At 35.0% G+C, this 24,039-nt stretch overlaps 1 protein-coding gene across 4 annotated transcripts in view; it reads right to left on the bottom strand.

Annotated features, from left to right (window-relative positions):
• ZFAT (zinc finger and AT-hook domain containing) overlaps positions 1-24,039 on the bottom strand; it is a 299,993-nt gene that overhangs the window by 37,041 nt on the left and 238,913 nt on the right. For all 4 annotated transcript variants that reach the window (XM_074264927.1, XM_074264935.1, XM_074264944.1 and 1 more), the window contains 3 exons: positions 23,555-23,673; positions 21,623-21,749; positions 17,141-17,271 (listed from right to left, as the gene is read on the bottom strand). In XM_074264927.1, the coding sequence (XP_074121028.1) occupies positions 17,141-17,271; positions 21,623-21,749; positions 23,555-23,673 (377 nt within the window). The remainder of the gene's footprint in view (positions 1-17,140; positions 17,272-21,622; positions 21,750-23,554; positions 23,674-24,039) is intronic.

The following is a 24,039-nucleotide window of genomic DNA, read 5'->3' as shown; positions in this document are numbered from 1 at the left end:
CATCTTTAGTGTCATCTTTGATTCATCACTCTTAGTCACCTACACATCTAAATCTTGTTCTTTTTACTTTCACAATGTCTTTCATATTCATTCCCTTCTCTCTATTACATAGACACAATCTTAGATCACAAGTTGATCATTTCTCTAATGGGCTACCATAATACTATAATAACTTTCTAACCATTCTATCTGCTTTGTCTTTCCTTACTCCTATTCTTAGTCAATTCAGCTGCCAAGGATATTTAAGTGTGGATCTGACAAAAGAACTGGTCTACTCAAACTCTAGTGGCTCCCTATTACTCTAAGAAAAATTAAGACTCCTTGGCCTTTAAAACTCTTCCTAAACTGGTCCCTTCCAACTTTTCCAGTTTTTTTTTTTTTTCCCCAATTCATTCCTGGAATTCTGTGATTCTAAAACATGGCACTTCACCACCTGTCTGGGCTTTTATACTAGCTGCCACTCATGCCTAGAATGTACTGACCCCTCGTATCTCTATAATATTCTGAAATCTGATTTTTGTGAATTCACTTTGCTTACATATGAAAAAGAGGTAAGATCAGGAAAATGAATGAATCCCAGTTCTGGCTACAGTTAAAAATTCAACAGGTATATAATCTAGGTCAAATCTTTTCTATATCTTGTTAATTTTTTCCCCAAGCACTTCTGCTTCTGAATTTTTTTTTCCTTTTCCATCTCCCAACTCTGTACCTATTCTATACCATGACTTCACTACTAGAAACAAAACCAGAGACATAAAAACTTGTATGGATTCATTATCATTTTTTACTGTCTGTCCTTAACCTGTAAGAAACTTTTTTTTTCACTTAAGACTAATAAATCATGAGCACATGAAATTAAAACCAGAGGGTGTTATTGTTTCTTGACTTGAGAAAGTGATTTTGAAAATGCTGTCCTACATCACTCAGATCTAATTTTTGGCATTGTGGAAAATGAAATCTGTGTATAAGCAGGATATTTAGCAAGCTATCACATTAACTTAATCACCCATTTCACATTACAGATTTCACTAGATCTTTTTTTACTTTTGTAACCCACTGTGAACTAAAGAATGGTTGTTATAAAATTGTAAATGTGATCATTGTGCCATATTTATAAAACCATATACTCTGAGAAGTAGAAGGGATCTTAGGAGCCACCTTATCCAATTCTTACTTAAAATGTGAATTTCCACTTTAAAATACCCAAATAACGGATTGACCCTATTTTGCCTGAATGCTTCCAATAATGAGCAACTGAATACTTAACAAGAAAGACAATTTTATATTTAGGGAACTCTCTTTCAGCAAGTGAAATGTAGTTGAATTGTGACAGTAATTAATAATAATGATGATATAATAATAAGGATAATAATAGTGTTAAGCAATTTCCAAAACACTTTATATATATTTATTTAGGCTGGTTCATATAATAACCTTCAAGTAAGGAGGGCAAGTGTTATCCTCATCTGAGAGAGGAAATGCCTTTTGTTCAGAATGATCAAACAAGCTAGATTTCAACTCAGGTCTTTCTAACTTTTGATTCCAGTGCTACAATCATTATGACAGCTACATACACTTTCATACAACACTTTCATATTCTATAGTTTCAGGTAAACTGGCTTACTGATCCTACTAAATAACATTTTAGGTACCATCCCTATGTTTCTGCACAGGCTGTTTTCCCATCTTACTTCTGCCTCTCAGAATTTCTAACTTCCTTCAAAAGCGGAAGTATCACCTCCTACATCCATCAATTAATCAACTTTTATTAAATGCTTAACATATGTCAGCTATGGGGTTAACCATGAAGCTAATAGAAAAAAAAAAAAAAGTAAAAATAGTCCTTTTCATTCAAAGTTTATATACTAACAGGAGAGATAGAATGCAAATAATTAAGTATAAATAATATACAGATAGAGGAGCAGAATGTAAGAAAAGTAGAAAGATAGTATGAAGGAAAATAGGAGCTAAATTTATCATGCAATATGTTGATGGACTACTCCCTCAAAACCTGGTGGCCTAATATTAACAGAATCCAGCATCTATTGAAAGAGAAATAAAATTTAGTAAATTACGCAAGGACAGAGTAAAGCAGATAGTGGAAAAGAGACCTTGAAGTTTTGTCTAAAAATTTCTTTCACAATTGAAAAAATTATCTGTTCACCTTTCCTTGTCTTCTACTCCTGAACTAGGAACTTTTTCTTAAAATAAAATCTGACATACATTCCAAGTATTCCCTTCCCTCTCCTCTGAAATGCTTTATTTATCTATCCTAAATTGTCAGAGATTGCTGCTAATTGGCTGCTTGCACTAAATAGGTCTAAAAGGTTTTAAAAAACAAATCTGTGCCCTAGAAAATTGAGTCTGCTGTCAATGAGAGCATGCCCATAAATCTCTTTGTTTTCAGTTTGGCCTCCTATCTTTGACCCACAATCATGAGACCTTCACTGATGAGTACATCTCTCCCAAGAGGTCTTATTTCTCTAAGTTGAGAGAATTTCTCATAAGTAGAAAAGGGACCATCTTGTGAAGAGCTTTAAATACTAAATAAAATATTTTATTTTTGATCTTGGAAGTAACAGTGAGCCACTGGGGTTTAATGAGTATAAGCAAGATGTTATCAGACCTGTGCTTTAGAAAAAAAGTATTTCAGTAGCTGCTAGGAGAATGGTTTAGAATGGAGAAAAATTTGAGGGGAGGGATATTGAAAGGTCATTACAGTAGTTTAGATGAATGTAATAGAATGAAATTGGGACAGCACCTGAAAAGAGAGAAGCAAATATATGTAAGAGGTGTTATGAAGGTAAAAATCACAGTATTTGGCAACTGATTAGATAAAACAGGTGAAGACTCAGGGAAGACATGGAAGTGACAGATCTGGCTAACAGAGAATGGGGATATACTTAATGATAAGAGGAAAGTTCAGAAGAGTGGAGGATTTGGAGTATAAAGATAATCTGATCCTGCCAGTAGAAATTGCTTCAAATTTCCTTTGTGTGTGTATACAAACATAGCCATATATACACATATATATGCATGTATATGATTGGTTCATTTATATATGCAAGTTGCTTTTCCAGTATATTACAAGTTCCCAGAAGGGAGGGACCATTTTGTTTATGTATAACCAGTGTTCAGCAGAGTACCTGTCACATAGAGGGTCATTCGCTAACTGAATACGAGTGAAAAGGTAGGTGGAAGCTAGATTATGATTATAATCTTAAGAAATTGCCTCCAATCTAAGCAAAATGGATGAACATTTACAAAAAAATAAATTGCCCAGGTTAAGAGAAGAGGAAATAAAATACTTAAATAATCCCATTTTAGAAAAAGCTATGAATGAACTCCTAAGAAAAAAATCTCCAGGGCAAGATGGATTCATGAGTGAATTCTACCAAACACTTAAAAAAACAAATAATTCCAATACTATGTAAACTATTTGGAAAAATAGATAAAGAAGTTGTTCTGTCAAATTCCTTTTATGACACAAATATGGCACTGATACTTAAACCAGGAAAGGCCAAAACCAAGAAAGAAAATTACAGACCAATATCCCTAATGAATATTGATGCAAAAAAATTAATAAAAATAATAGCAAAGTGATTACAGCAATGTATAAACAGGATAATACACTATGACCAAGTAGGATTTATACAAGGAATGCAGGGGTGGGTCAACATCAGGAAAACTATTACCATAATTGATCATATCAATAACAAAACTAACAGAAATCATATAATGATCTCAATAGATGCAGAAAAAGCTTTTAAGAAAATATAGCTTCTATTCCTATTAAAAACACTGGAGAGCATATGGACAAACAAAGCTTTCCTTAAAATAATAAACAATATCTATCTAAAATCTACAATAAGGATTATATGTAATGGAGAGAAGCTGGATGCATTCCTAATAAGATCAATGGTGAAACAAGGATGCCCATTATCACAACTATTATTCAACATTGTACTAGAAATGTTGGCTTTAGCAATAACAAAAGAAAATGAAATTAAAGGAATCAGAATAGGCAATGAGGAAATAAAACTATCATCCTTTGCAGATATGATGGCATACTTAGAGAATCCTAGAAAATCATCTAAAAACCTACTGGAAACAATTCACAGCTTTAGGAAAGTTACAGGATATAAAATAAATCCACACATCAGCATATCTATATATTACTGACAAAGCCCACCAGTAAGAGCTAGAAAGAGAAATCTCATTTTATATTACTATAGACAGAATAAAATATTTGAGGAATCTATCGCCAAGACAAATCCAAGAATTTTGTGAACAAATCACAAAACATTTTTTCACTCAAATAAAATCAGATCTAAACAATTGGGAAAATATCAACTGTTCATGGCTAGGCCAAGCGAATATAATAAAAATGACAATTCTGCCTAAATTGGTCTACTTGTTCAATGCCATACCAATCAAAATACCAAAACATTATTTTACAGAACTAGAAAAAAAATATTAACAAAATCCACCTGAAAGAACAAAAGGTTAAGAACCTCAAGGGATTTAGGGGAAAGAAAAATACAAAGGATGGTGGCTTAGCAGTACCAAACCTAATACAATATTATAAAGCAGCAATAATCAAAACCATTTGGTACTATCTAAGAAATAAGAGTGGTGAATCAGTGGAATAGATGACACAAAAATCAATGCTTATGTCAATCTAATATTTGATAAATCTTCAGCTTCTGGAATAAGAACTCACTATTTGACAAACAATTGCTGGGAAAACTGGAAAGTAATATATCAGAAACTCGGAACAGACAGACCTATGTCTTCTACCCCATGCCAAAATAAAGTCAAAATGGATAAATTATTTGGACATAAAGGATGATACCATAAACAAATTAGGAGAACAAGGGATAATTTACCTATCAAATCTCTGGAGAAGGGAGAAATTTATGTATAAAGAAGAACTAGAGAACATTATGAAAGGCAAAATAAAATGGACAATTTTGGTTACATAAAAATGTTTTTGCATCAACAAAACCAATAGAAACAAGATTAAAAGGGAAGTACAAAGCTGGGGAAAAAATCATTACAGAAAGTATTTTTTTTCTTTTTTTATTATAGCTTTTTATTGACAAAATATATGCATGGGTAATTTTTCAACAATGACCCTTGCAAAAACTTCTGTTCTAACTTTCCTCCATCCCCTCCCCTAGATGGCAGGTAGTCCCATATGTATTAAATATGTTAAAGTATATGTTAAATACATTATATGTATACATATTTATATAGTTCAGACAGTTGATAAAGTTCTCATTTGTAAAATATATAAAGAATTATGTTAAAATTTTAAGAATAGAAGTCATTCCTCAAATGACCAATTTCTTGGTCAAAGGATATGAAAAATTTTTAGATGACAAAATTAAAGCTATTTCTAGTCATATAAAAATGCTCTAAATCACTATTGATTAAAATATGTAAATTGAAACAATTCAGGTACCACTATAAACCTCTCTAAGAGTGGTTAAGATGACAGGGAAAGATAATGAAAAGCTCAGTTTTCTCAAATGTAAAATATTGGCACCTATAGCCCAGGGTTGTCATTAGGTTCAAATGAGACAATACTTGAATAAGGTACTTGGTACAGTGCTTGGCACATAGAAGTTGCTTAATAAATACTTCCTCCCTTCCTTTTACCTATTCAACTTTTCCTTCCTTCTTTCCTCCCTCCCTCCCTTCCTCCCTTCTTCCCTTTCTTCCTTTCTTCCTTCCTCCCTCCTTCTCTCCCTCCCTCCTTCTGGTTACACATGTATATTCATTATAAATAATTTTCTGGGGAGAAAAATCAGAACAAAGGGGAAAAACTAGGGGAGGAAAAAAACAGAAGAAAAAGAAAAAAAAAAGTAAATATAGCATGTGTTGATTTACATTCAGCCTCCATAGTTATCTCTCTGCATGTGGATGGCATTTTCCATCCAAAGTTTATTGGAATTGCCTTGGATCACTGACCCACTGAGAAGAACCAAGTCTGTCATAGTTGATCATTACACAAACTTATTGTTGCTGTATAAAATATTTTCCTGATTCTGCTTGTTTTACTCAGTATCAGTTCATGTAAATCTTTCCAGGCCTTTCTAAAATCTACTTATTTGTCATTTTTTAAAAAATAATAATAATTCTATTACTTTCTTTTTTTTTTTTTTTTTTTAGTGGATATAATTTCTTTTTTTTATTTATTTATTTATTTTTTTTTAATTTTTAATTTTATTTTATAATTATAACATTTTTTGACAGTACATATGCATGGGTAATTTTTTACAACATTATCCCTTGCACTTACTTCTATTCAGATTTTTTCCCTTCCTCCCCCAACCCCCTCCCCCTGATGGCAAGCAGTCTTATATATGTTAAATATATTACAGTATAATTTAGATACAATATATGTGTGTAGAACCGAATTTTTTGTTGCACAGGAAGAATTGGATTCAGAAGGTAAAAATAACAGTTTACATTCATTTCCCAGTCCTTTTCTGGATGTAGCTGGTTCTGTCCATCATTAATCAATTGGAATTGGATTAGCTCTTCTCTATGTTGAAGAAATCCACTTCCATTAGCATACATCCTCGTACAGTATCATTGTTGAAGTGTATAATGATCTTCTGGTTCTGCTCGTTTCACTCAGCATCAGTTGATGTAAGTCTCTCCAAGCCTCTCTGTATTTCTCCTGTTGGTCATTTCTTACAGAACAATAATATTCCATAATATTCATATACCATAGTTTACCCAACCATTCTCCAATTGATGGACATCCATTCATCTTCCAGCTTCTAGCCACTATGAAAAGGGCTGCCACAAACATTTTGGCACATACAGGTCCCTTTCCCTTCTTTAGTAGTTCCTTGGGGTATAAGCCCAGTAGTAGTATGGCTGGGTCAAAGGGTATGCACATTTTGATAACTTTTTGGGCATAATTCCAGATTGCTCTCCAGAATGGTTGGATTCTTTCACAACTCCACCAACAATGCATCAGTGTCCCACTTTTCCCACAGCCCCTCCAACATTCATCGTTATTTGTTCCTGTCATCTTAGCCAATCTGACAGGTGTGTAATGATACCTCAGAGTTGTCTTAATTTGCATTTCTCTGATCAATAGTGATTTGGAACACTCTTTCATATGAGTGGAAATAGTTTTAATTTCATCATCTGAAAATTGTCTGTTCATATCCTTTGACCATTTATCAATTGGAGAATGGCTTGATTTCTTATAAATTAAAGTCAATTCTCTGTATATTTTGGAGATGAGACCTTTATCAGAACCTTTAACTGTAAAAATGTTTTCCCAATTTGTTACTTCCCTTCTAATCTTGTTTGCATTAGTTTTGTTTGTGCAGAAACTTTTTAATTTGGTGTAATCAAAATGTTCTATTTTGTGATCAATAATGGTCTCTAGTTCTCCCTTGGACACAAACTCCTTCCTCCTCCACAAGTCTGAGAGGTAAACCATCCCATGTTCCTCCAATTTATTTATGATTTCGTTCTTTATGCCTAAATCTTGGACCCATTTTGATCTAATCTTAGTATGTGGTGTTAAATGTGGGTCCATGCCTAGTTTCTGCCATACTAATTTCCAGTTTTCCCAGCAGTTTTTGTCAAATAATGAATTCTTATCCCAAAATTTGGGATCTTTGGGTTTGTCAAAGATTAGATTGCTATTTTTATTCACTATCTTGTCCTGTGAACCTAACCTATGCCACTGATCAACTAGTCTATTTCTTAGCCAATACCAAATGGTTTTGGTGACTGTTGCTTTATAATATAGCTTTAAATCAGGTACACTTAGACCACCTTCCTCTGACTTTTTTTTCATTAGTTCCCTTGCAATTCTCGACCTTTTATTCTTCCATATGAATTTTGTTGTTATTTTTTCTAGGTCATTAAAATAGTTTCTTGGGAGTCTGATTGGTATAGCACTAAATAAATAGATTAGTTTGGGGAGTATTGTCATCTTTATTATATTCGCTCGGCCTATCCAAGAACATTGAATGTCTTTCCAATAATTTAAATCTGACTTTATTTTTGTGGCAAGTGTTTTGTAATTTTGCTCATATAATTCCTGACTCTCCTTTGGTAGATATATTCCCAAATATTTGATACTATCGACTGTTATTTTGAATGGAATTTCTCTTTGTATCTCTTGCTATTGGATTGTGTTGGTAATGTATAAAAATCCTGAGGATTTATGTGGATTTATTTTGTATCCTACCACTTTGCTAAAATTCTGAATTATTTCTAATAGCTTTTTAGCAGAGTCTTTGGGGTTCTCTAAGTATACCATCATGTCATCTGCGAAAAGTGACAATTTGATTTCTTCATTTCCTACTCTAATTCCTTGGATCTCTTTCTCGGCTCTTATTGCCAAGGCTAGAGTTTCTAGTACTATATTGAATAGTAATGGTGATAGTGGGCAACCTTGTTTCACTCCTGATCTTACAGGGAAAGGTTCTAGTTTATCACCATTACATATGATGTTTACTGAAGGTTTTAAATATATGCTCCTTATTATTTTAAGGAATAGTCCATTTATTCCTATACTCTCAAGCGTTTTTAGTAGGAATGGATGTTGGATTTTATCAAATGCCTTTTCTGCATCTATTGAGATGATCATATGGTTTTTATTAGTTTGATTATTAATATGGTCAATTATACTAATAGTTTTCCTAATATTAAACCAGCCCTGCATTCCTGGTATAAATCCCACTTGGTCATAGTGTATTATCCTGGGGATGATTTTCTGAAGTCTATTTGCTAATATCTTATTTAAGATTTTAGCATCAATATTCATTAAGGAAATTGGTCTATAGTTTTCTTTCTCAGTTTTCGATCTACCTGGTTTAGGTATCAGTACCATGTCTGTGTCATAGAAGGAATTTGGTAGGACTCCTTCAATCCCTATTTTTTCAAATAGTTTACATAGCATTGGAGTTAGTTGTTCTTTAAATGTTTGGTAGAATTCACCTGTAAATCCATCTGGTCCTGGGGACTTTTTCTTAGGAAGTTGGTTAATAGCTTGGTCTATTTCTTTTTCTGAGATGGGACTATTTAGACTACTTACTTCTTCCTCTGTTAGTCTGGGCAAGCTATATTTTTGAAGGTATTCTTCCATTTCATTTAAGTTATCGAATTTATCGGCATAAAGTTGAGCAAAGTAGCTCCTAACTATTGTTCTAATTTCCTCTTCATTAGTGGTGAGTTCACCCTTTTCATTTTCAAGACTATCAATTTGCTTTTTCTCTTTCCTTTTTTTAATCAGGTTTACTAAGGGTTTGTCTATTTTGTTGGTTTTTTCATAAAACCAACTCTTAGTTTTATTAATTAATTCAATAGTTTTTTTACTTTCAATTTTATTAATCTCACCTTTTATTTTTTGAATTTCAAGTTTTGTGTTTGTCTGGGGGTTTTTAATTTGTTCCTTTTCTAGCAATTTTAATTGTAAACCCAATTCGTTGGCCCTCTCTTTCTCTACTTTATGCAAGTAGGCCTGTAGAGATATAAAACTTCCCCTAATTACTGCTTTGGCTGTATCCCACACATTTTGGTATGATGTCTCATTATTGTCATTTTCTTGGGTGAAGTTATTAATTATGTCTATGATTTGCTGTTTTACCCAATCATTCTTTAGTATAAGATTATTTAGTTTCCAATTATTTTTTGGTCTATTTTCCGCTGGCTTTTTATTAAATGTTATTTTGATTGCATTATGGTCTGAAAAGGATGCATTTACTATTTCTGCCTTACTGCATTTGATTTTGAGGTTTTTATGCCCTAGTATATGATCAATTTTTGTATAGGTTCCATGAACTGCTGAGAAGAAAGTATATTCCTTTCTGTCTCCATTTAGCTTTCGCCAAAGATCTATCATATCAAACTTTTCTAGTATTCTATTTACCTCTTTGACTTCTTTCTTATTTATTTTGTGGTTTGATTTATCTAATTCTGAGAGTGCAAGGTTGAGATCTCCCGCTATTATAGTTTTGCTATCTATTTCCTCTTGCAGCTCTCTTAATTTCTCTTTTAAGAATTTAGATGCTGCACCACTTGGTGCATACATGTTTAATATTGATACTGCTTCACTATTGATGCTTCCCTTTAGCAGATATAATGCCCTTCCTTATCTCTTTTAATTAGATCAATTTTTGTTTTTACTTGATCTGAGATGAGGATGGCTACTCCTGCTTTTTTGGTTTTGCCTGAAGCATAATAGATTCTGCTCCACCCTTTTACTTTTAGTTTGAATGTCTCATCCTGTTTCAGGTGTGTTTCCTGTAAACAACATATAGTAGGATTCTGACTTTTAATCCAGTCTGCTAACTGCTTCCTCTTTATGAGGCAGTTTGCCCCATTCACATTTATGGTTAGAAGGACTAATTCTATATTGCTTGCCATCCTATTAACCCCTGCTTATGCTTTTCCCCTTTCCTTCCCTTTTACCCTCCTATCCAGTATTAAACTGGTGAACACCACTTGCTTTTCACAGCCCTCCCTTTTTAGGATCCCTCCCCCACCTTAAAGTTCCTCCCCTTATTTTACCCCTTTTCCTCGAAATTTCTGTATTCCCTTCCCCTTAGCTTACTCCTTCCCTTTCACTTTTCAATGAAGTGGAAGAAGTTTCACCATAAATCGAATATGTCTATTGATACACGCTATGTTCATCTCCCTCCTTTCTTTCTCTCAGATATAATAGGTTACCTTTGCCTCTTCATGAGATGTAGTACCACCACTTTATACTTTTTTATGATATAATCTCCTTTCCACCTCTAGTTTCTAAGACAAATTGTACATATGTTCTTTACATATTTTTTTGACAGAAGTATAGTTCTCAAGATTTCTTTTTACCTTTTTTAGAAGTCTCTTGAGTTCTGTATTTGAAGATCAAACCTTTTATGTAGGTCTGGTTTTTTCATCAAAAATAGATGGAATTCATTTATTTCGTTAAATGTCCATCTTCTTCCCTGGAAAACGATGCTCATTCTTGCTGGGTAAGTTATTCTTGGCTGCATACCAAGTTCCTTAGCCTTTCGGAATATCATGTTCCAGGCCCTGCGTTCTTTTAATGTGGACGCTGCTAGATCCTGTGTTATCCTTATTGTGGATCCTCCATATCTGAATTGTTTTTTTCTAGCAGCTTCCAATATCTTTTCCTTTGTCTGATGGTTCTTGAACTTGGCCACTATATTTCTTGGCGTTTTGATTTTAGGGTCCCTTTCAGTAGGTGATCGATGAATTTTCTCAATGTCTATTTTACCCTCTGTTTCCAGAATGTCTGGGCAGTTCTCTTTGATAATTTCCTCGAAAATGGTGTCCAAGCTCTTTTTTTCCTCCCATTTTTCAGGGAGTCCGATTATTCTCAAATTGTCTCTCCTGGATCTGTTTTCCAGGTCTGTTGTCTTTCTGGTAAGGTACTTGACAGTCTTTTCAATTGTTTCATTTCTCTGGTTTTGCTTGACTCCCTCTTGGTTTCTCCTTGAGTCATTCATTTCTACTTGTTCCAGTCTAATTTTCAGTGATGTATTTTCTTCACTCACTTTTTTTATATCTCTTTGTAATTGTCCAATTGAGTTTTTATCTTCTATGGAATTTTTTTCCATTGTATCCATTTTATTTTTTAGAGAGCTGATTTCTTTTTCCAGCTCACTAATCCTGTTTTCCTTGTAGTTGTTTACCTTTTCCAGCTCACTAATCCTGTTTCTCAATGATTTGATTTCTTTATCCACTCTGTCTTTGAATGCATGGGATGACTTCTCCAGGCTCTCTTGCCAAGCTTCCCTTTCCTTTTCCCATTTCTCTTCCAGCTCTCTTGTGAGAGCCTTTTTGATTTCCTCTATGAGGTTCTTTTGTATTGAGGAGCAGCTTATATCCCTCCCAGGGGATACATCTGGGGACAGTCTGTTCCTAGTCTCCTCAGCACCTGAAGTCCGCTCCCTCTCCACACAGAAGCTGTCAATGGTTAGAGCCCTTTTGAATTTTTTGTTCATTTTGTCAGAGTAGGAATCAAAGAAAACAAACTGACAAGAGAAACAATTGGTCTGTTTTGGGGGGGATGGGGCTGGATGGTATTAATGGGCTTCCTCTACAGACTGGGGGTAGGGCAGCAGAGAGCCACTAACAGAACAGCAATGACTGTACTGAGTCTGCGCTCTGAGGCTCTGAGAACGCACCGAGTCAGTCCAGGTGGGGGTTGGGGTTGGCCGGGCTCTGAGAGATGCTGGCTTTCTGGGGTTTTAATCTTCACCTCGGTGTTTACACCCTCTCCACCGCTCCTGGCTTGCTGCCAAGACGGAGCATCCACACTGGGGCAAAAGCCCTTTCACAGAAACGGCAGAGATCACACCCCTCCCCCTCCGGTCTGAGCTGTGTGAGCTGCCTGTCTTGCTCTGGCTGCCTGCCCTCAGTCTGTGCCCAGTCTGATTGACCCTCCCCCGAGCAAACACAGACCTTTTCTGGCGACTTTCAAGGATGTCTTCTCTTGGTGATAATTTGTGGATTTCTTTCTGGGTCAAGCATTAAGTCAGAGGCTTGTCATGAAGTAAGTTCTGAGAGAAAACGAGGAGCTCAAGCAGCTGTCTGCCTCCACGCCGCCATCTTCGAGTGGATTTCTAATTCTATTACTTTCATAAACCCTAAATTATTCAGCCATTGATGGGCACTTATTCATTTTCCAATCCTCTGCACCACAAAAAGAGTTGCTACATATATTTTTACACATGTAGGTCTTTTCCTCTATTATGATTTCTTTGGGATACAGACCCAGTAATGGCACTGCTGGAACAAAGTTTTATAGCCCTTTTGGCATAGTTCCAGATTGTTCTCCAGAATGGCTGGCTCCTTTTACAACTTCACCAATAATGCATTAGTCTTCCATTTTTCCCATTTCCCCTGCAACATTTATCATTATCTTTTCTTATCATCTTACTACTCTAAAGTGTGAGGTGGTCCCTCAGAGTCATTTTAATTTGCATTTCTCTAATCAAGAGTGATTTAGAGCATTTTTTCCACATGACTATAGATGGCTTTAATTTCCTCATCTGAAAATTATTTAATCCTTTAATCATTTATCAATTGGGGAATGACTTTCACGTATTTACAGTGTTCTATCATACCTTTGCCTCTCTACAGCTTGTGTGCCCCATTCCCTGATGGGCTCCCTTCTTGCTTCTACCTCTTAGATTCCCCCTTAGCTTCCTTCAAGCTTCACCTCCTTGGTCCTAACTGCTCTCCAAGTCCCCACTTACTTTGTATTTACCATTCAGTTGAGATGACCCATCCCCAGAATAGTAAGCTCTTTGAGGGCAGGGACTATTTCATGTTTGTCTCTCTAATTCCAGTAGGGTGCACGTGTTTTGTAGGTCATAGGAAGAAATTCAAACCCCATTTCTGTCAGTCACTTCTAGGTTCCCTTGGTCAGTTATTTAGCTTCTCAAAGTCCTGATGTGTAAGATGAGGAGTTGGGACCAGATGGCATCTAAGGTCCCTTCCAGTTCTATGGTCTTGATATATGAACTCGGCATCTGCTGCCCTGCCTGGGTTCTACTCTGAGGAACAAGATGCCCTTTCCAGGGTACACAAACTTATTGTGTCTAATCACCACCCCAGGCCTTGATTGATATCATCTCCCTCTGCCTTCTCTCCCTCTGAGGAGGTGGAGTCCCGAACTCTTTTCTCTACAGAAGGCAGAAACTGAACTCGGCTCATGCCCACTGGGCATCTGTTGGTTCCAACTCCATGAACCCCTGAGAACCCCAAGTCTCCTGTGGTCTCCTCCTCTCCTATTTCTTCCTCCTTTTGTGCATTATCTCCTCCACTAAATTGTGAGCTCCTCGAGGGCAAGGGCTGTCTTTCTTTTTATTGATTTTTGTTAACTGTAGCCAGTATTTAGCATGGTGCCCAACACAAAGCAGGCATTCAATAAATGCTTATTGGATTTCATGAACCAAATGTTCATTGAAATGAATTAAACTGGACACTGAGCTGAGTCCAGCTGAGTAAGAACAGTAAGAAAGTCAATGTAGGCTCCACAGCCAAGTGACCATGAAAAGGGAGGGACGGAGGGAGGGGGAAAAAATCCAGGGCAATCTCAGCACCAAGCCAGGCCTATGGAATGGCATTCTAGTTATGGCCAACTTGTGTAATTTGCAATCACAAACAAAATTACAGCTACAATAACAAGAACTCGAATTTGGATAGCACTTTAAGTTGTACAAAGTTTTTTTTCTAGCAACAATTCCAAAGGGGAGTTAAGATCAAATTCTTAGCTGTTTTATAAAGAAGAGAATGGACGTGAGAGTACTAAAGAGACTGGTTCTCTTCTGGGAATGCCAGAGGTTACATTGAAGGCAGAGGGGTGGGGTGTGAAAGATGGAAGTATTTTGTTTTTATCTTTTTCTCTTCAGAGCTTCTCCCAGGAGCACGGATCTGGTGATTAGGGGCCAAACATAGGAGATGCATTTGGACCAGTCACCATTTTGAATGTTACTATGGATCATATGACTGAGAAAACTTCAAGGGGCAAGGATTAGGGCACATACCTCCTTTCCTTTAGGCAAAGAGCAAATAAACTCTGGAAATGAATAGCCCTAAGAACTTTCTTCCTCAGGCTACCCATTCAGTGTGGGTTTGGGGTTTCACTAGAGAAGGAATAGGTCAATAGAAGACATTTCCATAGGCCTTAACAAAAGGAAAAATTAACTTTAATGGCAGGAGAGGAGACACTCACTACACAATTAAGCTTGAAGGCAGAGATTGGGCCCACCATAGCCACTTACACACAGGAGGGGCAAGTCAGGACTATATGCCCTGCTTTTTAAGCCCTAAGAGACACTCTACATCCTTACTGAGAATAGAATAAAATGAAAAAAAATAAAAATAAAAACAAAAAAAAACAAAAAAAAAATCCCAAACTAGTTATTCTCAAGTAAATTAACATTTCCCCAATTATTAAGTTTATATTCATCACAACCTATGTTTCTTAGCTTTGAATTTTTATAAGAATATTTTTAAAAATTTACTTATTTATATAGTTAAAAGCACTCAACTCACTCCTGAATACAAGACTCATGTTACCTATTGCCTCCTGGACATCTGCACTTGGATGTTCTCTACATGGGCTTCTCAAATTTAACACGTTACAGTGGAACTCATCATCTTGTCCCTTCTCATCCCCCTACTTTTCATTTTTTGGGGGAGGATGGGTGAGTATTAATCAGGCTTGTGGTTTCATTGGTATACAGTTTCCCAATGAAGAGCTTTCTATGCCCATGAAAATCAGAGTCTTCTCTTTAACCTACCATCAGAGAGAATTACGTAGGACAATAAGAGGTGAAGTGACTTGGTTAGAACCACTATATGTCAGAAGTGAAACTGGAATTCAAGCTATCCTGTCAGCCCAGCTTTCTATCTATTACACCATGATCCCAAGTCTTTCTGATCTTCCTTTCCTAACTTCCCTATTTCTCTTGAGAGCTCAAGCATCTTTCACTTTACTGAAGCTTGAAACTTCACAGTCATCCCTGATTTTTCCTTCCACCAGAGTGGCCACACTCAACCTCTCACATTCATCCCTTTCTATGAACTCATACAGCCACTATCATCAACCAGGATTTCAGTAATGCTCACCAGTAACACTGCAATAATTTTCTCATTGCCCTCCTTGCTTCTAGACTATTATAAGTCCAATTCAGTTTCCACAAGTTGCCAAATAAACCCAAAGCAAAGGTCCAAGCATGTTGCTCCCTGACTCAGGTTCTGATGGATTCTTATTTCCTCTAAAATAAAATACAAATTCGTCCTCCTTGTATAAAAGCCCAGCACTTTACATTCTAGCTGACCCCCTAAATGATATTCTTTCTCCTTCCTCTATGCCTCAAATGAATTCTCCACTTCAGTCCTGTTAGGATTACAAGGTGAGAACTCAGGTTGACTTGACAGTGACAAGGTGAGAACTCAGGTTGTCTGGACAGTGACAAGGTGAGAACTCAGGTTGACTTGACAGTTCTCTGGCTCAGACCTTTGGTCAGGCCTTTAAAGGGAGTTTACACCTTAGGAATTCTAAGACAAGCAAGTTCATTGGTGGAAGTATTTCCCCACGCCCCATTGAGTTCTCACATGCCTATTCCCTGGGAGGATAAAAGAAGGGCAGCATTGGGTCTGGGAGAACCAAATCTGGGATAGAGTTTTGACGCCAGGCAGGCTGAAAGGAGACCAGTCTGATGTGAGAAAGGACAAGAGCTGGAGGAGATTCAGAGCGCCCAAGAAACCTGCGCACAGAGGAAAAGATTTTACAGATCTCCTCCCAGAGAAGGATTATAATTGAGCAGACTACCAGACCCTCACAATTCAAGAACTTTATACAGTCCTACCTCAAATAATCCCTAGATCACATCAAGTTTCTAACCAGATATTGTCCCCTTTTATAAGGCCCTGTCTTATTCCCCCAGTTGTTAGTGATTTAGTTCTTAAAAAAATATTTTATATGTATTTATTGGCACTATATGTATTTATATTCACTTGGTAGAATATGAGCTTTATAGAAAGAATGAGGACAGGAACTGTTTTTCTTTTTGTCATTACATCTCCACAGCCTATTACAGTGCCCTGCATATAGAAGATGCTTTTAAAAATTGATTGCTGAATTGAAGATTATCTCCAAGAAAAATATATCCTTACCCTTCTACTTCTTTCTATACCCCATTTCCCACTAATCAAAACTATCAAAATGTCAGCATAGTATTTTAAGCAATGAGGACATTTTAATTGACTAAAACATGTTTTAAGAATATCTAAGTAAATGTATTTACCTTATTTTGTTGTCACTTTGGGTGTCTCTTAAAGAAAATGAAAAAGAGTTTCTAGAAGTTTCTGCACATGAACATATACACAACATGCGTACGCATACACACATATACACATAGAACTTTTATAAATATAATACCATAATAACATCTTCAGGAGAAGAGATAAGTGCACTAGAAGAGTGTCCTTTGATTTAAACTAGTCATTTCACCATCTTTCCCGGAACTTAGCCCTGAGAAAATGAGTTCTCTGCAGAAATAGTAGGGGGGAAGGTAGGGATCAGGGAGTTTGAGGATGTCCATTTAATGGAAAGCTATAAGGTCTTTACCTGTTTCACAACTGTCACAGTTCCTGGTGCCATGGCAACCACAGAGGCAACGGCAGCAGCATCATGGGTCTCTGTTCCCAGCTCAATAATTTGCTGAAGGATGTTCACAGCTGTGGGATCAAGTCTTTCACCTTATTAGAAAAACAAAAGCAAGACATAATTATAATCAAGAAGATCCCCTTGTTATGAGAAGGAAAAAATACTAGATGTCATTTGTAAAGGACACACAGATTTTTAGTCCCATACCTTATTAGTGACAGACCTAGGGGAAGTTATTCAAAAGATAAGCATTCCAGATAGCGTATTGATTGGCAAATTGAAACTCAGAGTCATTCTTTTCTTTATTATGGACAGATCTGAAATGAGATACTGATCTCTCACACATACACACACTCACACACACACTATTGGATGAGTGTCTCCATTGCCAAAGTACTGGATTTAATCATATCAAAAGAGAGCTCAGGACTCTCTGAAATATGCCAGAAGCTTGAAACATATCAGAGCAGCTTTTTAGGATGCACCAACCATCATTACCAGCTGTATGACCATCTGTAAAACCATATGAGCACAGTTCTATGACCCTTATCACTAATTTGCTAGAAAGAAAATTATCTCTTGAAAAAAATGGTCAGACTTGACTGCTACAATAGTTCAACTATAGGAAATTTTGTGCTAATTTTCTCATTATTATGTCTAGTTTGTTAAAGGCCATTTTCTAGTATGAGTCAACACATTATTGATGAAAGAGATTCAGATATGTTCAAGTTTAGAAAATAGAATTTGGTTTGTAATTGTGTGCATGAACTTATATATATAACAGCAACTTATGTACATGAAGAGAGAGCTACTAGAAGAGAAATTGGAATTTCAACTCAAATCAATTCATAATTGTATTGTATAAGATTGTATTAAGCATTTACTTTTGCTTCAAATAAGAAACTGTAATTTCCACCCCCCCAAAAAAAAAAACAATTTAAAAATACTTTCAATCACAAGATTTCAGTATTGGAAGGAACCTCAGAGATCATCTAGTTTAACCCATATTTGGGGAAGGACCTTTTTTCCAATGTACCACCTGGTGCTCTCCCAATATCTGCTTGAAGAATTCCAGTGATGAATGAACCCTTGACTTCTCAAAACAGTACATTTCATATTTGGAAAGCTCTAATTGTTAGGAAGCTTTTTTTCCCCTTATATTAGTTATGCAAATTTAAAATATTTCACTCTCTAATCTCCACCAAACTAAACAACAAAAAGTGAAAAACTCTTGTCCTTAAACTTACAGAATTAAATTTTATTATCTTCAAATATATTCTTGTCTTATATGCTCAAGTTTTGAATGGTTATCCAGTATTTGAAAAACCATAAATCTATCAAGAGGAAGATAATCTCAACTGCTAGGTTGTTTATTTAGTAGAAAGCTATTTCCTTCTGGATTAAAAAATATTTTCCATGACCATAAACTGAAGTAAGGAATTCATCTGCTAAATCCCATAAAACTCCACAAGTTTCTCTAAGTTACCTGGTTCCAACAGAGTAATTTTCTGTGAGGTTTCTTAAGAACAAAAATACAGGAATCTCTTGGTCCTAGGGGAGCCCAAAACAATATGATGACTTCTGTGTAATAGGGGTATAACAGATAAAACATTAACTTCAAGGCCAATCCAGGGTAACTTTCAATTAAAATACAGAGTGGTGATTTTCAAAAAAAGCATCTTGATTTAAAAAAAATTTTATCCCAGTTCCTACAGTTCTGCCTCATAACCAAATGAAGTTCTGGATGGCATAATTCAACATATTTACAATGCACTGAGCCACCCTGATAATTCTCTGTGTTTTTAAGAAGACAATGGCTTTCTCTGAGTAACTTCTGATCACCATTTTGTTTCTCCTACTTTTGTAATTTTGTTGTTGTTGTTCCTATTTGTACGCTCTGCAATTGACACCACCATTACCAAAGACAAGTTTCTCTAACTATAATAGTATTTGCTCCAGTCAGGGAAGAAAAAGGTGGAGATTTTAAAGAAGCTCGCTACTTGTCACTGGCTCAGTATTAAACTTTCCATCATTCTCTACCAACTCTACTCTGTGAAAAACATAGGAAACTCAAGCAAAGGAACAAGAAGCTCAGTGGGATTCAGATGACTAAAACTGGAGATCAGGACACACAAGAACCAGTTGATGGAACTGGAGCCATTTACAATAGAGAAGAGAAGTCTTAGGAAGAACAGAGTAGCTTTCTGAAGAGCTGTGTTCTGGCTTTAAGAGATTAGGCTTGTCCTGCCTGAATATATAGAGCAGAACTAAGTGCAAAGGATAAAAGTTGCAGAATAAGATTTCAGAGTGGGAAAAAACCCTAAAAAAAAAAAGAAAAGAACAGGCTGCCTGAACAGGTAAAATGTTTTCCATCTTTAAGCATACATCAAGTGGAGGCTGGGTCACCAGATGCCATGTATGCTGGAGAGGGAATTTTTTATAAGATATGAGCCAGTCTAAGTGGTTCCTGAGATTACTGTGATTTCTGAGATTCTGGGAAGAATCAAGCCTTTAAACTTTAAATGAAAGAAAAATCTAAAATTCATTCTCCCTTTTCAGTTACTTGCAAACCATCCCCTTCTTTCTATCTCATTCACAAATAGTGCTTGAAGCAATAAAACTCCACTATAAATCTTTTAACTGTGGGTGGAATGTTTCAAGGGCTTGAAGAACTCTCAGGAGGCAATATATGGAGTCTACTCTTTAATTAATGAAAGTGAAAATGTCTAAAATAAATAAGGCTGATGGAACTCAGAACACAGAAGCTTAAATAATTCCTCCTACTCCATATTTAAGATTGAAAAGGATGAGGGGAAGTTGAAAATATATTATATTATGATGAATTTAAGCCTGAGTCTCAATTTCTTCATGTGTAAAATGAAGAGATTGAACTAAGTTCTCTTTCAGATTCCTTCCATTTCAAAGTCTTTAATTCTCTGTGAATATATCATTAGGCTTTTAAAATAATTTTGAATATTTTGAGATCCTCATTGAGACAGCTAGTGTTATATTCTAGTATGTCTTAATGCCAATTTTTATGAAACATAAAGTATAGAATTTAACTCTTTGAGGTAGAAGAATCAAACAAAACAATTTAAGATGTCAAGCCATGACTTTTTACAACCCAGAGGAGATGGCTAGGGGATCAGTGTGGGCAAATATAAATCACACAGGAAGATGTACTGGATTAGAGATAGGAAAACCAAGATTTGGGTTTTGGTTCTGCCATGTGCTAGCTTTGTAAGCATAGACAGGTAAATCAATCACTAAGCCTCAACTTCCTTTCCTAGAGAATGTCTATAATAATACCTGCTCTGCCAACTTCATAAATCTATTTTGAAAACTGAAATAATGTATGAAAAATGCTTTGAAAATTATAAAGCAGCATACAAAAAATGCTATATTTTTCATATCTGTATTTATAGATATCTTAGAATTACAGAATTTAGGTCTGAGGGAATTGAAGAGATTAGAATATCAAGTGGTATTGGGAATTTTGTAAACTACATTGACTTCATCTTTTGACTCACTTTGTAGCTAGCTTACTTTCCTTTCTATTCAATTATCAGTCTAGTCCAATTCTTAACTTGTAAAAAAATTTTACTCAATTGTAGGAATTGTGAGAAGATTTTGTTACACTGTTTATTAACCTAGCACTGAATGGCTGAGAATCTGGACAACCTCAATCTTCTGCTGGAACACATTTAATTGCAAGTTAGGTTATACTGATCAGCAATACAGGCAGATCCAAAGACCACGTATGTTTCATCTGATACCTATAATGGTATTGATCACAGTTATTGTTTCCATATTCTTTTGATTATTCACAGATACTTTTCCTGAATTCAGGGAATTGAACCTATTCACTCCTTTCCTCACAACTTGGAAAGTCTCTAATCTATTTCTCCAATTAGAAATCATATTATCTAATGTTGTATTCCGGTTAATTTTTTCCTTTTAACTAACTGATCTGAGGTGACTAATAATTTTAATGTATAAAAATCTGTTTTCCCCTGTGTTCATGATCTAGTGGCAAAGCTGAAGAAGGCAACTACTTCTAAAATTTTGGGCAACTGGCATGCATTGTTTAAGGAATGGATATGACTAGAAGAGCAAACCTTTTGTTTTCCTAGTTATTTCATTTTTCACCCATCACAGATTTAGAGGGGACTTTAAATATCTAGTCCTACCATTTCGTACTACAGATAAGGATAGTGAGTCCAAGAGAGACAAACAACCTTATACAGGGTCACTCAGCTAGTGGAAAGCAAAGAAGGGATTCAAAAACCAGGTTTTACAGATTGCAAAGCTGATGATCCTCTCCTGGTATTTAAAGGCAATTGGTTCTGTCAAGTCAGAGATAATTTCTTTTAGGAGCTACTAGGGCTTTATTGCAAGATACAGTCTCATGCATAAAGAGAAAAATCTTTTAAAAACTCTCACCATTCTCTGAGGTATATCTGAGGTCCTGTAGAGCTGCTACAGCTGCCTGAGTTCCTTGAACATCTTCTTCAGCTTCTGTGATATGAAGGTACTGGGTGGATGATTCCTCAGAAATTTCTGTTGTTAGCTAAATACAAACATTTAATAAATGAATGCTTTTCCTAGAAAAATAGTTCATGATTGGTTTGATGAAAAATAAATGACAAAATAGACAATATATAAAAACAACTCCTTGATGTTTACTCTTTTATGGGACAAAAGAATTTTAATTATTTTTAGTGGAAATTCTTTTTGCCCAAAAATATATTATTACTTCCAGATTTTATAATAAATAAAATAAACATAATTTAACCTCAATATATGATCATATGCCCTTTTTTCTAAATGACTCAGAGTAATTTCAGATCTATATTATAGCACATATCATATTTAGAAACTATTGAGAAATGTAGGGCTACTTTTTGTTACCAAAAATGGGCCAATAAGATTGATTATTTCTGTTAGTTTTTTGTGTCTGCATTTTATATTCATCTCCTTTCTTTATCATCAATGGTCACTTCCTATTGTTCTAAGCATATTTTTATTAATACAAGATTAATATTTAACTAATATTAATGATCAATGTAATATTAATATTTAATTAACTGTGATAATATATTGATACAATTAATATATAATAAAAGACAGTCTATATAGGAAATAGAGGACCAACAAGTCTTGGAAGAAGTAGTGTTCAAATCCTGCCTGTGACCAACACTGACTATATAATTATTCTAAGCCACTTAATTTCACAAATATGTTGGTCCTCTCTAAGGCAACTTATCTTAAACAATTCTCAAATTTTATAAGTTATAGAAAATTTTCTGATCATATAGGTGGGGATTTTCTACAAAAAGGAATTCTATACACTAATAGCAAAAAGACCTATAGATCTATCTCTGCAGCAGTATAGAATGCAACTAATAATATTGTTAAATAATATATAAAGGATACAAATTCATGTTTACAAGGTTTATAGGTTTACAAAGAATTTTTTTCCATGACAATCCTGAGAGGGACATTGCTCTTAAACTGCTGATGTTTTATCTATATACCTTTTTAAGTCAGCAGGATGTGAGTCAATCCTTAAGAAGATTTCTGTTTGTCTTTCCCTCTGTCTACTATGGAATAAAATGGCTAGATTCTGGAATTGGGAGCTTTTACTTATTTTTAGAGTTGTGACTATATTTATGATATTAGAGGTAAGTGGGATTGTATTTTTCTGGGAAGTGGAACTTTAACAAATATTATTATGTATCTCGGAGACTCATATATAAATTGACATGTTTATACATGTTTGGATTTCTGTTTAGAATTCTTTTTTATGGAAAATTAAGTTCTTGAAGTAAGTTGTGACATCAAAGTAGCATAATTAATGTCTAAAAAAGTTTTATTAGGTGCTTACTATTTGGAAGGCAATGTTGTTTTTGCTTGGACACTGAACACAATTAATTTATCTACAATTTGATTGTAAATTTAATACAGTTTTTGTAGATTTTTCTTCAGCATAGTTACTGACTTCAATCTCTCTCTTGATAGGCACAAGAAAGGAAAGGATAAGGAAAACAAGGAGCTAACTTTCTCCTTCCCTAGCAATCTGTCTAAAAGATGCCATCTTATTTTTGCTCGCTTTCCAAATGCCATGTTTTAAATGAAGAAAACAAGCATTTACCTAAGGGAATAAAATATATTCAAAGATCTTCAGGCCTAATTTATTATGACAATATCCAGAGAATCAAAAATGATCTTTAAAAATTCTAGAATTTCCATATTTAAGAACTGAAGGTATTGCCAAAGATTTATACCTTCTGTGTGTGCCTATCAGAAAACCTTTATCTTAACTTTTTAATCATTAGGAGAAAGCACAACTAGTAAAGATAATTAATGATTTACCTCCCATTTAGTGTCACCATCATTTTCCACTAATTTCAACCCATGTTTATTCTTCAAATGTCTATTGAATTCCCATTTAGTACCATAAACAAAGCTGCAAACTGGACACTTTATGCCACCTGCAAGAAAGAAGACAAATTGAAAGAAACAATGTTATTTCCTTTAGAGGCTATCTCAACTCTGCAGAAAGGATCACAAACTTCAGAAATCTATAATTTGGACATGAAAAAAAATTCACTCATATGAATCTACCATTGTTACTGTTTTTAAAGAAATACGCCTACAAAATTATTTGAAAAAATTTTATAGATTTTTCAATAACAACAAAATGCCAAAATCTATCATATCCTTTTCATTTCTTGAAAAGATTCAAGCTGTCAAAGAATTTATTAAGGATTTAAAAGTTTTAAGAAAAAGAATACTATTCCCAAACATAGATTTTGAATATTTCCAAAGTTAGAATTCAGTCTATCCAAACTGGTATC

Source organism: Sminthopsis crassicaudata, chromosome 1, assembly GCF_048593235.1.
Source record: "Sminthopsis crassicaudata isolate SCR6 chromosome 1, ASM4859323v1, whole genome shotgun sequence".
Taxonomy (NCBI): Eukaryota; Metazoa; Chordata; class Mammalia; order Dasyuromorphia; family Dasyuridae; genus Sminthopsis; species Sminthopsis crassicaudata.
Note: the sequence above shows the minus strand (reverse complement) of the source record. Positions and strands in the feature narration are given on the sequence as shown.